This window comes from Rhinolophus sinicus, linkage group LG10 (assembly GCF_036562045.2).
Source record: "Rhinolophus sinicus isolate RSC01 linkage group LG10, ASM3656204v1, whole genome shotgun sequence".
Taxonomy (NCBI): Eukaryota; Metazoa; Chordata; class Mammalia; order Chiroptera; family Rhinolophidae; genus Rhinolophus; species Rhinolophus sinicus.
Window position 1 is genome coordinate 55,489,395 of NC_133759.1, and position 17,361 is coordinate 55,506,755.

General features: G+C 40.9%; 1 protein-coding gene across 3 annotated transcripts in view; it reads left to right on the plus strand.

Annotated features, from left to right (window-relative positions):
- Window positions 1-17,361, plus strand: part of PTPRG (protein tyrosine phosphatase receptor type G) — a 692,573-nt gene that overhangs the window by 401,963 nt on the left and 273,249 nt on the right. For all 3 annotated transcript variants that reach the window (XM_019728372.2, XM_019728373.2, XM_019728374.2), the window contains exon 4: window positions 4,824-4,972. In XM_019728372.2, the coding sequence (XP_019583931.2) occupies window positions 4,824-4,972 (149 nt within the window). The remainder of the gene's footprint in view (window positions 1-4,823; window positions 4,973-17,361) is intronic.

Consider the following 17,361-nt stretch of genomic DNA (forward strand, 5'->3'; position numbering starts at 1 on the left):
CAACTTGACATGTCCAGTTTCACTTTTCTAGATGACTGCAGTAACGTCCTAACTTTTATTCCTACTGAGGACTGTTGCTTTTCCTCCCAAGCCTTCTCCTTTTAGTAGCTAGAACAATCTTATTGTTCTTATCTGATTGTGTCTGTCTGTCTCTCCGTCTTGTTTTCTTGTACTCTCTCTTGCTCTACTATATGAAGTTTGGTGTGTGTGTGTGTGTGTGTGTGTGTGTGTGTGTTTTTCCCTCTCTCAACCATTTCTCTTGGGGATAAAGACCGACTGCTCACTGTCCCTGCCTCATTCTCTAGTTCACACTCTCCTCTCTGAGTGCCATTCACCCTGGCTTCCTACTCATTCTCCCTGCCTCAGGGCCTTTGCATGAGCTTTCCCCCTGCTGTGTTCCCCTCCTGTCAGCACTTCCCCACTTCCCCAGGATGGCTCCTTGAACTCTCACCTTAGGTGATTCTATCATTCGCTGATGATACCCCCTCCCCTCTCCTGTCTGTGGTTGGATGCTCACCTGTTCCCACTCGTTCCACTTGCAGGTTTGCTTTTGTTGTTGGTTTAGTTACTGTGGCCTATCTTTCCCACTGACCGTATACTGCATGAGGGCAGGTGCTGTGTCTGATTTACTTAGCTTTTCTTCCCCAGTAATTACTTGGTAAATACTTGAAAACATAAATGCCGGTCCCTCTAGGACAATTAGTAGGAGGCTGGAACTAGAACTCGTGTATCTTGACCTCCAGACCAGAGTGTTTCCCTCTTCACCAGGGACCCAAAAGGATCCCCCTGATGGACACTAGGTTTGCAGGTGGTCTGGGGGACCCACCATTAAGATCCAATAACGCTAGTCTCTTCCCATCTTACAGTGTTAAAAATTGGCCAGGGTGGGGGGCAGTGGAGGTAAGACATTAAGCAGCTCATTTTCTCTTCTGTCAATTTTTATTTAACTTTTGGCACCTGGTGCTGTTTACTCAGATTTTGGTGCGAACATTTGTGTAGCCCAGCATTATATACACATGTTGGGTTTACTTTGTAAACAGTTGGTGGGTTTCCTGCAAAGAATGCCAGGAGTGGGTCATCCCTTCAAACTCAGGAGAAAAGGCGTTCCTTACCCTGGTGTGACTCCTACCTGCCCTTGCGCCTTTTTACATGATGGGGTGCCCCAGACACAGGGGGGATCTGAACGCTGTGGCTCCTCTCCCCCTAGGATAACAACCTTTATAAACAACACTCATACAGTGCGGTCTTTGTGCTGTCATGTCCTATATGAATTACTCTTTTGACCATTCTTCGTATGTCAGCCCTTGTGATCTCATAACAAACCTGTGAAGTTGCTGTTGTCTTATTTCAATTTTATAGAACAGGACCTGAGGCACCGAGGACAGCAATAACGTTCCACAAATGGACAGTGGCCAGTCTCGACTGAAATTCAGACTCAGTGGGTCTAGGGTCCAGATATATATACCCATTCTCAGAATGTATCAGGAGGGTGCAGACCCCAGGGGCCATGGGTGGCTATTGCTGTGGATTTTCGTCTCTTGGTTAAGAAACCCTAAATTGAAGCCCCCAGTTCTTTCCACTCAGTCCATCATTCTGCTTTGCTTTAATCACAATTCATGTTAGCAGTTCAGTAGCCAGAGGGCCTAGTTCTGGAAAGTCCACTCCCACACATACCTTTCCTGCCTTCCCCTGCTGTTCCGTCATTCTCCAATACTTGGCTGTTGCTTATTACCTTCCCAATTGTCACTTTATCCAAATTCAACTCTACTGCTGTTTTAAAATTAAAATTTATTTATTGTTATGATATTGTTTACTTACTGTTTTCTTTCAATTGACTCACTTTATTTTAAATAAACAAATTGATTTTAAAAGAACTTTTTACACCATAATGGAAAAATCTGTGCTATTTGACATGGATAGACTTATGTTAAACAAAAAAGAAGTCTATAATCTATGAAAATAAATCAAAGTTACCAAAATTATTAAATTCTAGCATAATACTTACTCTTGGGTAAAAGGGGGAAATGAGTATCAAGCTAGTGAGGAGGGCGTATTAGCACCAAATTGAGATTTTATTGTCCGTGATGTGACCAAAGGATAGATACAGTCAAGAAAAGGACAGTCACCTTTCTCTGTGTTTTAGTGAACTCACAGCACGTACTCAACACTTAAGATCTCCCAAGTGTTTGAGTCACACCTACTCTGGCTGTTATCCCTGCCCAATACACTTTTTATTTTATGGGAAAGTCAGCATTGCTTTAAAATTGAACTCTGTCTGAAAATGGAGCGCTCGTCTCTGCTGCACTTGAGCTCCATCCATGTTTCTAGAAATGAGTTTGACAATAACCGACAGTGAGTGTGCACATGCAGAGTTTCTGGCAGTGTGTTAATTGCTTTTTTTTTTCAGCAATGTGTGTGATTTCCCTTAGGTGTCAAAGCAGCCTTGCCAGGCTGCCACCTTTTGAACAGTAGTGGAAACTGAGGCACAGAGAAATTGAGTAACTTGCCCAAGGTCACCCCAGTGTTACGTGACAGAATGGGATTCCAACCCAGGTCTATCTATTTCCTGAGCTCATGGCCCTTAATGCATTCTGTATTCTGCAGTGACTACCGTTGGTGCCTTTTGTTTTGAAACAGAGCAGTGTTATCAGTGGTCATCAGAAAATTGTTCCATGATAGCTGGGAAAGTTCTCTCCTCCCAGTTTTATGTGTAAACAAAAATATAAGCCACTTTCGGAAGGGAGGCGCATGCATGTAACATGCTGTGTGCTCTAGTGAGAAATACTGTAAAATGAAAAATGAGATTAATGTTTCAGATTGTACAGTTTCCTAATTATGCTTTTAATTATTCATATAAAACAAGTAAAATGACCCCTGACAGAGAAATAAATGATGTAGGTAAAATCAAATATTTATAAGATGCTGGAAGTCCCTGGGTGTGTTGTAACAGATGCACTCAAAATGCTTTGCTTTCATTCTTTTAATGTAAAATATGTATAGAATTTATAATAGGCTGAGCGTAATCAATAGTATTTAAGATGCTACTGCACTAATTCATAGGTGTTTTGGTTTTGGAACTGAAGGTATATGATTGGTTTAGTATAATATTTTATCTTCTAAATATCATATTGTATTTTAGAGATCGCCAAATGACAACCCCACCACTTTGACTCAACATTTTTTAGTGGTTAAAAAAAAAAATCAAAAGGGGAATAATATTCCATGACACGTGAGAATTATATTTAAATTTCAGTGTGGATAAATAAAGTTTTATACAACATAGCCTGACCCACTCACTTACGTATTGTGCTTCGCTGCTTCTGTGTCCCAGAGACTAACCAGGTTGAGTAGTTGCATCTGGACCATAGGCCCCACAAAGCCTTAACCATCTACTGCCTTCTCACCCTTTACAGAAAAAGTTTTCCAACCCTTGTTCTAAATCTTGCCTAGCACACAGTAAAGGTGGGAGAATGCCATAGCTAGCATGTTTAATCAACATAAGAAGCACTTGCTTTTACTTTGTTTTATCCTTTAATTTGCTGTCCCACTAATTGAACATTTATTATTTATTTTTCAGAATTTCAAGGAAAAACTGCCTTTTGAGTGCAATAAAAAGGGATTATTTATATGTACAGGGTTCCTTTACTTGTTTTTAATCCTTCCTTTATATAGAGAAGTGTTGGAGATAATTGCATTGTCTTAGAAATAGGTTATTAGTCTAGCCCCTATTTTTAATGGAGACCTAATTTTTCTGCAGGATTTTTTTCTAAAGCTTGAACTGGAATTTCTTTAGGAAGAGACAGGATAGAAGAGCTTTTCCTTGGTGTCAGTAAGCTTGGCTTTTGATCAGAAATCATTCAGTGTATTCATTGGCATCTTACATTTATTTAGCAACCAATAAGTGTTTGTTGAATGAATGAATTCACCTTAGAAAGCAAAAAGGGGGGGATGTATCACTTAAATAAAATCTGTTTTTTAGGCATTTGGATATTACATTCCTTTTGGAAAAACTAATTTTCTGTTAGTATAAGTCAAGTTATTTGTTCTTGGTTTCTCATTCCCGTGTTTTAAGGTAGAGGGGTGTGTTCTTGATATTTAGGGTTTGAATTGATTTAGGTTCCCTATGGACCTCATAGACATTCTTACATGTTCTTTTAGACAGGCCAAGGGAATTTTCTTATACTTGGAATGAATAGAAACAGTAAAGTAAATCTAGTTGTCTGCAGTTATTTGAGTGAGTTAATGAGTAGAATTTTCACTGCCCTTTCCTGGGCACCATTATCAAATACAATGAAGGCAATATCCAATCCCTGCTACCTTCTCACTATTTTTGCCTTAATAGTGGAAGAACCGCACATTTTCTGATATCTTGCCTCAGTTTTTTGATTAAAGAAATATGCCTTTCACACCTGTCTTACCTAATATATTTCTCATCTTATTCCAGACCTTGAATCTTGGGGGTAAGGCCCAGTTATGTCGTTCTCCGGTATCTCTGATTATCAAAAAGATTTAGGAGACCCTGATTCAGAGTGACTTACTCTGTCATCGTTTTCCAGTGTTTTCCATCTGTTAAATGGATAGGAAATTCTGAGACCATTCCCTGGGAATTTTCATGCTTTGGAATCAACTGGTGCTTGAGAACATTCTGCAACTAGAATGTGCTAATTTATTCAGACTAGTTGTTTTTGACTTGTTTTTTAACAGGTACGTGAGGAAATAATTCACATCAAACAATCATGAACTAATATTATTTGAAGGCACATAAATCTTTCAAGTTTGGTTTTGAAACTCACTTTGTGTCTCTCCCCTTCCATTTTATACAGTTGCCATCCTTCTGAAGGACGACTATTTTGTCAGCGGCGCTGGCCTCCCTGGCAGATTCAAGGCCGAGAAGGTAGAATTTCACTGGGGCCATAGCAACGGCTCCGCGGGCTCTGAACACAGCATCAACGGCAGGCGGTTTCCTGTTGAGGTGAGAGAAACTTGAGATGTCAAACTGTAGCTATGCATCAGGTCTTTACATTAATGAGATGCTTTGTCTTTACCACCAGTCATTTTGTAAATCAAACTTGTACCGTCCCTACCTTTGCCTCTGGAAATCTTTTATGTACATACAGCATGACAGGTGAATATCCATCCTCAAGTGTCTCATTTTTGTTTATCTGGAGAAGCATGTAGACATCATGGTTTTAGTAGGTTCACCTCTGGTCACTGAGGTATTTGTTTCATTTGATGCGGTTTCTTTTCCCTGTGGATTTCTAAAACCCTGCTTTTTAAAGGTGAAATTCTGTATGAAACTCAGGTGACTTCATTTTTACCCTTTAGAAAAGAGAAAAGTTAGTTGATACAGGGAGAACAGTCTCAGAACATTCTCTCATAGGGAAGCTGTTTTAAGGTTTGTTTGCTCCTGTCAGCTGTTGAAAAAGAGTACTCGGCCGTTGATGGTGTGATTCTGTGTTAACTTTGCTGAGATTGAGGGTGACATTTTGCCTCCCCTGTGTCGGTTTTCAGAAAGATCTATGCTGCTCTATAGAAGAAAGGGGTGGGTGTAGTAGGTCATGTGTTTCTTTTTGGTGTAGGAGGGACAGGGGAAGAGCAAGTCTCCGGACTCCTTTGTCAGTGTAGGACGGCGACAGAACACCCCTTCCATGGCTAACCTTATTTTTACCTTTAATCGTGATCGGGATGTGAATATTCTTTTGTTGGAACACCCTTGTTTGCTGATTGTTTGGTTCCTCATGTGGTAAGATTTACAAGTTTATGGAAGAACAGAATGGGTGTACATTCAAGCCTGTGGTTGGACTTGAATATGGGATGACAGCTCTTAGTGTTTTATAACTTCTATTAAATCATGACTTACTTTGATAAGCTGATGAATACTTGACACTCCCATCCTTAGAGAAAATGCTTGTATGGACGCACAGATTTGCACATCACGTATAGGCTATCCTCCCTCACCATAGCTCCGCAAGCCCATTCACGGGCTCTTTAGGCTTCCTTGAACCTTAGCAGAAGATCCCTACAAGATGAGAAAATCAGTAATATTCGTTTGTTTATAGATACCCGAATTCATGGATAGATTTGTTTCTTCTCTGTAATTTCTGGAGAAACCAGAGATAACTGAGAAAATGCTTCATATTTTTTCTTGTGTAGCTGAGAAATTCTCAGTAAGAAAAGTTCTTCCTGTATGAGGATTCATCTATCTGTGGGACTTCCTGTCCTACTCGCAGTAATTATAAGTCTCATGAGTAGGGTTTTTCTAAATGGTCTCTTCTCCTCCCTTTAAATGGAATGAATGGATCATTTCTTAGAAGTTTTAGCTCTATTTGTACTTGGAAAACTTGATTCCTAGAAGCAAGATTACATCATATTTTTAAGTTTGGGCTTTCCCTTCTGTTCTTACTGACGGGTTCCCCTGGGCAGTGTGAGCGGAAGGGATGGTTTGTATCCAGCTAGCTTTGCTCTAAAGCCTCTTTATCTTAGAATTGGGTTCCTATTTGTTCAGTTAGTGTTGTTCTGGACAAAAGACTTGAGCTTGAAAGTTTGAAAACTTATTTTGGCAGCCACCTTGGAAAAGAACTCTGGAGCTGGGCGCTAGGGACTTCCACCTCATTCGTAATCACACTCCCTCATGCCAAAACGGGCCTGTCTCCTCCTCCCATTGGATTCTGGAAATATATGTAGACTAGATGCATATTCTTTAACTTATTACTTTAAGTGAATGTTAAGTCATCTACGGGCATGGTCAAAGCGGCCAGGAGCCAAGTCAGACCTCTCTGCCAAGTCAGACCCCTCCTCACATGACAGAAACTGGGGCCCCTGGCGTTTCCCCGAAAAGGCAGCAGACCGCTGGTGCGATAAACAACTCCTGGATGCAGCTGCCCGTGCCCGATCTGCGCTGGGGGTCCTGCTCAACTGCCACCTCACTCAGCCAACCCCCACCCCAAAAATCGCATATATGCCTCCCTCGCTCTTCCCTGGGCGCGACTTTACCGGCCCCTTCTGGGGACCCGTGAACCTTGCCCGGGGGCGCAGAATAAAGCACTCACCTTTCTCAACCCGCCTGACTCTCTTAGCCTCATTATCTCGCCGCAAGCCTTACAGTGAATATTTCAGTTTTCTTTTATTCAAAGAGTGCCATGAAATTCAGAAGCTAATGAGAAACGGCAGCTACAATGCCCAGACTTATGGTTTGACCAAGTTATTTGAATTTATTTCTTTTAAGTAATGTCAGATGGTAAGGCTGCCTATATTAATTGGGTTTCTCATCCAAGCCCATCTGGTTCATAGCTTTTCTTTTTCCTTTCTTTTTTAATGTGATAAACATGTTACTTAGTGGATATACTTAGAGGCACTTGAATTTCAGAGATCAAAGGTAACAGGATCAAACTTAACTTTAAAATATGAACATAAAAGTTGCTCACTTTTGCCCAAAACACGTCTGGAATATTTTATGTTAAATTGCTTTATTTGAGCTCTTTATCAATACCAGCACTTCCTGAGATTTTTGCACTATTTGAACATATCAGACTTGGTTTATTTCTTTCCATATAATTACATTGTTTTCCGAGAAATTAAAATTATGGTAAGATAATGCATCAAGTAGTGATTTATCAGCGTTCCAGATATTGTGTGTTTGTCTTGTATACTGCATCAGAGAAGAGTCCTTGTCGAAGATTGCACTAGGATTGTTCTCAACTGGAGACAGTGTCTCCCCCCCCCCCCCCTCCGGGGACATTCTGCATTGTCTGGGGACATCTTTGGTTGTCACTGTTGTGGGCAGTGGTTCGGTACTAGCATCTAGTGGATAGAGGCTAGGGATGTTGCTAAACATCCCAATTCATAGGACAGCCCCCATGACAAAGAATTCTCCTGCCCAAAATGTTACTGTTGTGAGACTCTTGGGTAGAAAAGCATTGTGTTTAGTGGCATGGAGCCTTCCTTTATTTGTGTGGCATTGTTTTAAGTAATTTGAATAATTGAATAATGAGGACTGATTGCTTGAGGAGTTGTTCCATCCTCTTGTGGTTTTGAGGGAGGAAATGTACCTTGCCTTCTGGGTAAGAGCATTGCTAGTTCTGGTTGCTTTAGATTCCCCTTAAGATAAAGTCAAGCTATTTGGTATTTCAGCAGCTGCCTCAGTGCATCAGCTCTGCAGGTGGAATTTTAAACATATGCCCCACAAGAATCTGGATCTGCCCCCTGAGGGTAAATTGCAACAAACCCAATTTCGTAGGTTTTGCTGCTTCCCAGGAATTCATTGAGGTCATCTACAGCTCTACACATCCAGAAATTAGACCTCTCCACATTTTCCTGGCTGCAATCCTAGACTTGGTCTTGTAGTTCCTACACTTAAAAACATCCAGTCTAATAGAAAAATAAATGTCCTTGTCAAAACCAAACCAAAGCCCTTCAATCGCCAGCCAGCATTGTTTACAGCTCAGTTAGGAAAGAAAGTTGGAATCAGGTTACAATGCCATGCCTGTGGGAGACTAGACGCAATCTGGATCCTTAGATATCCTCACCTCCTATTATTCAGGTTTATTTCTTGCCCAGCACCAATGTCTTCTTGAGTGCCTTTTGTCAGTGTAGGTGCTGGGTTACAGGGTAAACCAGAAGGTTAGAGTCCCTACCCTTGATCTAGTCATGACACAGAAACTGAACAAGCAGTCACATAAATAGCTGTGTGGTATCAGTTGTGATAAGGTCTGTGGGGACAGAACCCCAAAAAGCAGTTTCCAGGCTCTCGGCCTCACATAGACAGGTGCTGGCTCAGGTAGTAAATGGCCATCAACTGTGATTGCATGGCCATCAGCTGTGGCTAGTTGGCCGTCAGCTGTAACCAGTGAGCCATTGGCCACTAATATAACTGCTGTGGCTATTCTAGGAGAAAGAGGAGAAAGGATGGGGGCTAGCAAGAAGATGGCGGCTGGGCTGGCAAGCGTGGATGGTGGTTTGCGGACAGTGTGGATCCAGCCTCCAATGAGAGTATAGTGCCGCCAGAGAGAATATAGTGGTATGACTCCCCTACCTATGGCTCCGTGGGTGTTCCTTTTTGGCCTCACCATATCCTGCATTTTTATGGGGGGAGCGGGAGCTGAGAGCCTGCAGGTCTCCCACATGACAAGGTCTCTAAAGGAGAGCTGGAAAATCTCTATGGAGACATGTTTATTAAGATACAATATATTTATCAAGCAGTATTTACTAAAATGGAAGAGCTGGATTGGACCCTGCTTGTAGAACAGGGATATGCAAAGGCCCCGAGGCAGGTGATTCTTAGTTTAAGGAGTAAAGAGAGACCAGTGGAGGTTTTGGTAGGCAGGGTAATGCCCTCACTCCCAAGTCCACTTTACATGACAAAAGGGACTTTGCAGATATGATTCAGTGTCTTTAAAGTCAGAAGGCTCAGGATATTCTAGTAATTAAAACACTGGAATCAGACTGTCCTGTTCTGATTCTTCCATCGCTACTCAACTTTGTGTTTTCTGTCTCATCACAGTTCGGACAGGTTCTGTCCTATCCTAAATTTTCTCCCTGTCCCATACTCATTCCCTGTTCTGTGATTGGTAACTTAAGTGAATGTTCCTGTAACACTGATAGGGATTGAATCATTCAGTGTTTCCACTATAACTGAAGGTGGAGTTAAGGTAAAGAGAAATCTCCAGATAAAACCTCTGAGAGCTCCACTAAAGTGCAGGTTCCTTGCATGCTTATTGTCTGAGGTAATTAAAATCTTGTTTATTACAATTAGAGATTGCAGGAGTTGTTGATTCAGACTTATTGGTGCTTCATGAGTTGAAGTCTTCAGTAAGCTTAAATGATCCAAATTGATTGTGTGTGCCCTTTCCAGTGAAACCCACAGCTGGTTCATTTCAGCTCCGTCTAGAGCATCTTAGCAAGTGAATAGAGGCAAAGACATTTTCCCTAATATATACCAAGCTCACATAACCATATGGTGCAGGTCTGCAGTCTCTTAACGGAAACCCTTGAGGCCAGATGTTTTAGAATTTGGAATCTCCTTTTTAGAAAGGTATTATGTGCATATGCCGTTTTATTCCAGAGGACATGTAGGATCTGAGACTATACGTACCCCTGGACTCCATTGATATTTCTGCAACATGCAGATGAATATTCACACTAAGGAAATATCAATATTCTAAATTGTGTTACATCTCTTCACGTCAAGTTTTCCCACCGAATTACTTTTTGCCCCCAAATCATAAATAACAGCAATAACAAACCACCTCTGGTCTGAGACGCTTTTGAGATTTCATGATCACTGATGAAGGACTGATGGACTTGGGTTTGAAAATCTGGTTCCATAGCATGGCCCTGGTGTTTTATGCCCCAAAGAGCATGCGTTAGTTACAACCATGACAAAAGCACATGGACTCATTTGTTTACCTGGTAGGCTACATGTGTTAAGGTGCTGCTCTCATCTTCCTCCCTGCTCTGTTGTGATAGTGTACAAAAGTCTTAGTCAAACTTAAGGTTTGTCCAGGAGCAAAAAGCTGCTAGTCTTTGGCTGACCTTGTTCTGTGATTCATTTCCAGTTGAGCATTCTGTTTGGGTCTGCAGTTGTATTCTTTGTGAAAGGGATCGTGGGTCTTCCGATGCTTCTGTTATATTCTGGTTAGACTGTTATCTTGCATTGGCTTTCTGGGTTTTGTCCCAAGGGGACTGCCTCTGCCTGCCTTCTCCCAGGTGAGCTCATGCACTCGTGACACACACAAAGGCATCACACAGTATCACCCTCTCTACACTCATGCACGTGTGGCAGGCTGCTACCGAACTCACATGTGGACCAGTTCAGCCAGAGGTTGAGCTCCCGCATTGATCCCTGGTTCCAGTAACCTGGTGTTCTGGAGCACTCAGTTGGGCTAGCACTCTTTTATGTATCGCTTTTTTGCTGCTGGAAGTGAATTTAGATGTACGAAGTGCCTTCTTGAAGATTCATTTTGTACATTGGCGTATTAAAGTCTTTGAAGAATCTACCATTGAAGAAATGTGTTTATCTTTGACTCAGAGTTTTTCCAAACTGATATGACCACTGTCCCTCTCCTTTATTCATGTAAGTTAGTAATACCAGTCTTTTGGAAATGAGGCTTAGATCGTTCTCCTCTGCTTCTTTAGCCCGCATTCATTGTAAGAAATAAGAAATGGAGTCCTGTTCAAATAAATGTTTTCAGGGGACACCAGTGATGATTTGGGTTTTAAATATCTTGAAAATTATAAAACCAGTTCGCTTGTACACAAAACAGTTATTTATTGTCTTTGTTAATTTGATACTATCTTGATTTGTCTTTAGAGAGAACTGCCATTAACGAGGACTGTCATTAAAGGGAAATTGAGCATTTTCTACTAAAAGTAACTTTTGCAACATCACACATTTTCTTCCCTCGTCCTTTACTTACATGCTTGGAATCGTTGCAGGTTCTCTGAAACATTGCTTTGTTCCTAGAGAGTCCTGTGTTGATGGCGCTCAAGACAGTGTTGGTTTTTCTTGTTCTGCCCCCTCTTGGAGCATGGGCAATGTTAGAGATGGTTCTGCGGTTATCTGTTGTTTGCTGTTCTGTGGTGGAGTTAATTGTGTTTACCTCTGTAGTGACTGCCATCAAATTGCAAGGGAATTGGTTGAGAATTAATTAATGACTTTATTGAAATAAAGATTCCATTTCAGAGCAGAATGTTTCATCCTTTACTAGTGAAATATTTAATCTCCATCTGGCTGATCTTTTATGTGTGTGTCCTGTATTAATTAAGAGGAACGTTTGAGGAGGCCCCAGTACTTAGAGCACGCTCGGTAGGGAAGTGAATTCTGGTTGTACACAGCCAGAGAACAGGTTTTGTGAGGTAAAAGCAACCCTGGTCCCTGGTGTGGTAAATCTCTGTGAAGTCTGACAATCCTCGTCATGCACAATCGTCCTCCCATGTGAACTTGGCTCAGGGCTGTTTGCTGGTTTGTCACTGACATGTGGCGTGCTGAGAACTGACTGAATCACACTGAGAATCACAGACAAGCAGACAACACTCTCTAAAATGAAAACCTGGTGAAACTGGAGATAGTCTCCATATAGAAACTTGATGACTCGAGGGGGCCCTCAGACAACCAGAGAGAAGGCTTAGGGTGGCAGCGATAGTGCTGGAGTTGTGGTTCTGGTGGTTGTAACTGTAATGATAATACTGTAGATACCATTTAATAGGCATTATCTCTGTCAGTTACCTCATTTAATTTTCCCATCAGCCTTATGAGTGAAGAGCTCTTACCATACCCATCTTAAAGATGGGACAACTGAGCCTTTGGGAAGATAACGGACTCTGCTGAGGTTTACTGCAAGTACTCCGGAATCCTTGCTCCAGTGTCTCCAAAATCTGAACCAGCATTCTTTTTGTTTAATAAGTCATTTTGGTTTTTTTCTTGTCATTTTTTGTTTTGTTTTTTTGTTATCTTCAAATTGTTCTTAGAATCACCAATGCAGTGGAAATAATTATGTGGGAATTTTAACTGCTGTTTATTGTATAACAGGAAAGAAAAAAAATCAGAGGGCTTCAATTGATCAATGATGGTTGAACCAATAGTAAAACATACAGAGAGGAGAGGGGAAGGGACCAGAAAACGAGATCAGCTCTTTGCTGACAGATATCTGTAGAAAACACTACACATTTATCTGGATTGACAACTTAAGTTTATTTTTAATCACATAGAGCAACACCATCTGATAGAAAATATAATGTGAGCATAGAAAATATAATGTGAGCCATACATTGTAATTTAAAATTTTTGGTAGCCACATTAAAAGAGGTAAAAAGAAACAAGTGATTTTGTTTAATTTTAATAATTTATTTAATTTTATATAATTTATATAATTGTTATAAAATCAATTAAAAACTGTAATATATTTTTATAATCTATTTTAACCCTCATACGTTGAAATATTACTGTTTCAACATGGAATCAGTATAAAATTTATTACTGAGATATTTCACATTCTATTTTTTGTAGTATCTTTGAAATCTGGTGTGTATTTTGTACTTACAGCATATCTTGATGCGGACTGGCCACATTTCAAACGCCTAATACCCAGGCAGCCAGTGGCTACTGTACTGAAATATGCAGACTTATGGGCTCCAGCTCACACTAAGGGAATTTAGAGCATAAACTTGCCAAAAGACTGAAAATTCTTTAGGAGGAATTTTTATACTGTGGTAATTATTGCACTTTTTCTCTTCCAACGAAGAAATATATAGAGTAGTTCAGTTTTGCACTGGGATCTGACATGGTTGTTGAAAAGCCTTCACCTAGAGGTGGTACAGGCTTTATTCTTTCTAAGCTTTAAGTTTTTCCTTGTCTGTCTGTCTGTCTATCTATCTATCTGTCTCTGTATCTATGTCTTTACAACATTTGTTCCTGGGGCTTTGAACACTATTGTGAGAATCTACTTCCAAGGTAGGGAACTCAAGCTGGCTGGGAGCCCTTTGTGCACTAAAGGTACCTCGGGCGGCCAGGTCAGGTGTGTTTACTGTAAGTTCAGATCAAGGAGATTTATGGGCTTATGGCTCAGAAATGCCCTCCCTCTTAAAATTTTTTTTTTTTTTTTGGTCCCGTCAACATTTGAGCAGGAAGGTTTGAAGCCATCTTAAATCTAAAGGCTTTAGCAAGTTCTTTAGTGTCACCATCACTCAGAAAGGACAGTCAGAAAGATTTATAAGGAATAGAAAGAAGTCAAGATTGAAAGAAAGTCTATTTCCGCCCTCCCCTTTCGATCCCCAGCATAGAATGTCACAGTGCCTGCCTTTAATGGAATAGGGAGGAGATTCCTGAAGCTTCCCTCTGGATTGCATGGCCTGGCACTGTGTTGAGCACAGATATTGCTCTGGGTACATTTACTGCGATATATGGAGACCAGCTGGGCAAATTCACCAAAACCCTATTTTATTTAAAGATATAAATTTCATCTCTTGAATGTTTGAGGATGTCTTAGAAGACAGGGCTTTACAACTTTGGTTTATACATGGAAGATATTTGGGTTAATAATAAAATAAGCTCTAAATCCCAGCTCTTACTATGCAGGTAGACCTTTGATTTCTGAATCTTCCTATTTAAACCTTTACTGCACTGGTTTGTAAAGTTCAGTATTTCAAGGAATCTGAGTTCATGCCTCAGTGTTCACCCCAAAGCTTGGGGTGAAAGAAAATTTATCCCACAATCTGACGTTTCTCAGCCTGCTTCTGCCTTTGAATTTTGCTCCCCTCTCCCTCCCTCTTTCTCTTTTTTCACCACTTAATTTATATGTAGCTATTGTTAGGGTAAGTGTGGGCTGAAATACCCTAACCATACATATGTGCTCTCAGTATATTTTCTGGATTCTTGTTAGCCCGTCTAAATGCTCTATGTAAAAAGTGATGTGTGGTCAGATATACCTGTTTAGGAAACGCTGCATAATATGTCTCCCTCTCATCGCTTGTTAACGGGCTAACAGTAAAATTATTGAGAAATATTCCAGTAGAGGAACATGCTTACTTTTCCTTTTACCAGGAATCTCCCAAACTTCGTTGGCTGTGGAACTCTTTTTATTTGTATATCCTGAGAGACTAATTATGAGGAGAATACACAGGGGAAATGCTGCCCCAAGCAGTTCAGTAGAGAGCCCCTTTCCATGCCCTGATGCTATGTAATATATTTAAATTACTTCCTTACAATGGTCTTGGTTTCTAAATGATCAGCAATGTTTGTTCATTCAGTGGATTAACAGCATCTTCCCTGTGTGGGACACCAAGTGCCCCGGCCTCAGGGGACTTTGATTTCAGCAGCTGTTAAGTCCCTGAGGCAGAGCCCCCCTGGCCTAGTAGAGCGAGCAAGAGGCCGAGTGATAGGAACGCAGTCAGCAGAAGGGGTCAGGTTCTGATGACAGGAGGCCTTGTGGAGTGTGGGAAGCTCCGCAGCTTTTACTCCGGGACAGAAGGGAAGCGCTTGGAATATTCTCAGCAAAGGAGCGACGTTATCTGTCTTCTATTTTAGAAGGATCCCTCTGGCTGCACTTGAAAGTAGGAAACACCTGTGGACACGGAAGTCAGAAGATGATTATAATATTTCAAGATGATTATAATATTTGATGGTAGCTGAGGCCAGAGATGGGTGCAGTGGGAAGAGGTTGAATTCTGATTGTTTTGAGGGAAGAACATGCTAATCAAGGGAGATAGGATAGTGATGTTACCTCAGGTGATAATTTCTTCATAAAACAAGCAAATCGAGGAGAGAAAGTCATTGATAACTGACCGGTCTGTAAAATATAGCATTGCATTTGGTTTTTAATATTTCTTTTAAATATTTGATTATATACTATTGAAATTTTATTTGTGTAAAGTATATTACATACCAATTTTATTGCATAATATGTGAGACACTAAAGAAGACTATAACATAGCAAAGTGATTAAACATAATGATAATACAACAAACTCCCCTCTTGGAGGCTTAATTGGGGTTAAGAGATGTCGAGTGCTTGGAGCAGGACATGGCGTGTTCTAAGAGTTTGTCAGTGTTAGCTGTGAGCGTCGTGTCACGTCAGACTGCAGATCCTCAGTCCATCCGTTTCTTTTCTCTGCCACTCTTTGCACTTTGGTTCAAGCCATCACCATCACCGTAGACTCCTAAAACATTTCTCTTGCCTCCCACAATCCACTTCATATACAGGAACCCAAGTTTACTTTTAAAAATGTGAATTGCATTACATTTTCTTTTTACTGTTAAAATCTTCCCATGGTTTCCTATCTGCTGTTGAATAAATCCAAAGATCCTACCTACTTGATCTGGCTACTCATTCATTCTAGTACCCATGCTCCCCATCTTGTTTTCAGTGGCTGTTTCCTCGGTCCAGAATATTCTCTCCCTGGTTATTCTTCTTGTGGCTCTTTCCATTCCAAGTCCTACCCATTGTAACATTGCATGCTCTCCCTCTTTCCAACTCAGTCACTTTCCTTTCTATTACCCAGTTTCATTTTCTTAGCACCCATCACTTTTTGAAATTACTTATTGATTTGTTTACTTGTTTATTAACTCACCTCCTTCTCTCTCTCTCTCTTTGTTTCTCTCTCTCTCTCTCTTCATGTAAGCTTCCGGAGGATAGAGGAGTCTGTCCATCTTGATGAATTTTGGCGCTGATGGGTACAGTCCCATAAAAGGGTTAGCGATAACATGTGTTAAGAAACCAACATTCTCGTATCCTATCTTGATCTTGTCTCAGTGGTTTAAAAGACAAGGAACTCTAATCCCTGAGAATGAAAAGTTGTAATTCACTCATAAGAGGGATGTTTAAAGAAGCAGGTCCTCCCCCAAAACTACCACTTGTATTAAGGACGTGAAAGACCCAACTAAATTAGTTACTCCCAAATAAACCCATTCATCCTGTTGCCTCATGCTGCTAGGCTGAGGATTCGTTGTGCAGCTCACAAAGTGATCTCTTTAAGGTCTCTTCTTCTACAGTGCAGCTTATATTCACAACTATTCTATCTTCATATTGAGGCAGAATGTTCCAATTAGTCGGTGAGGTCCAGGTTTTTGGGAGCTGTTCATCCGTACACGAGCAGTGACTGTAGCAGAGTTCAAAGGCACGCCTTTGGGGATTTTAGGTTCAGATTATCAGTTTCATTCATGAGCTCAGGGAGGAGCCCTGCAAATTGTGTGCTGCATTTTTCTGCAGGTTCATTCACTAGAACATTCTCCAGTTCCCGTACACAAAGAGTAATGAAGTTGCCAGGTTCTTCCCTGTGCTCCACCCTCACCCCATCCCAGACAGTGCCTTCCTCTGTATTCACTGAGAACTAGGATTGTGGTAAGCATTTGGGAATTTCATAGTGAACAAGACAAATAAAGCCCTTGACTTCATGGCCCCCAAGAGGCCAAGCAGAGTGAATCTTAACTGGAATTTACATCAAAATCAAATGGGCTTTTCTTTCTTTTTTTTTCCCCCCAAAACTAAATTCAAGTCATTTTCACTCATTCCATATTACTGGTGAAAGAACACGACAGAACAAAAACTCTGAATTGACAGTCTGTTTTCCACATTCAAATAAAATGTTTTGTATCCTTAACGTGGACACCAATGCCTCTCCACTCTACTCAGTCTCACTGTTTCCTTTCCATCGTTTACTAGAATCCCATGATGTAGGCAGGAACTGGATTTGGAGTCAAATTTAATAGATGATTTGTAGACTCTGGGGGTGTTGTCCCTGCTTTCCAGTGGGCCAGTATCTCATAATCGTTGACTGAGGGCTACTATCGTGTCAATCTCAAAAGTGCCTGATTCCACCATTTGAATTAAGGTGTTGCTACTTCTTCAAATGCTAATGGTAAGGGGAAGAA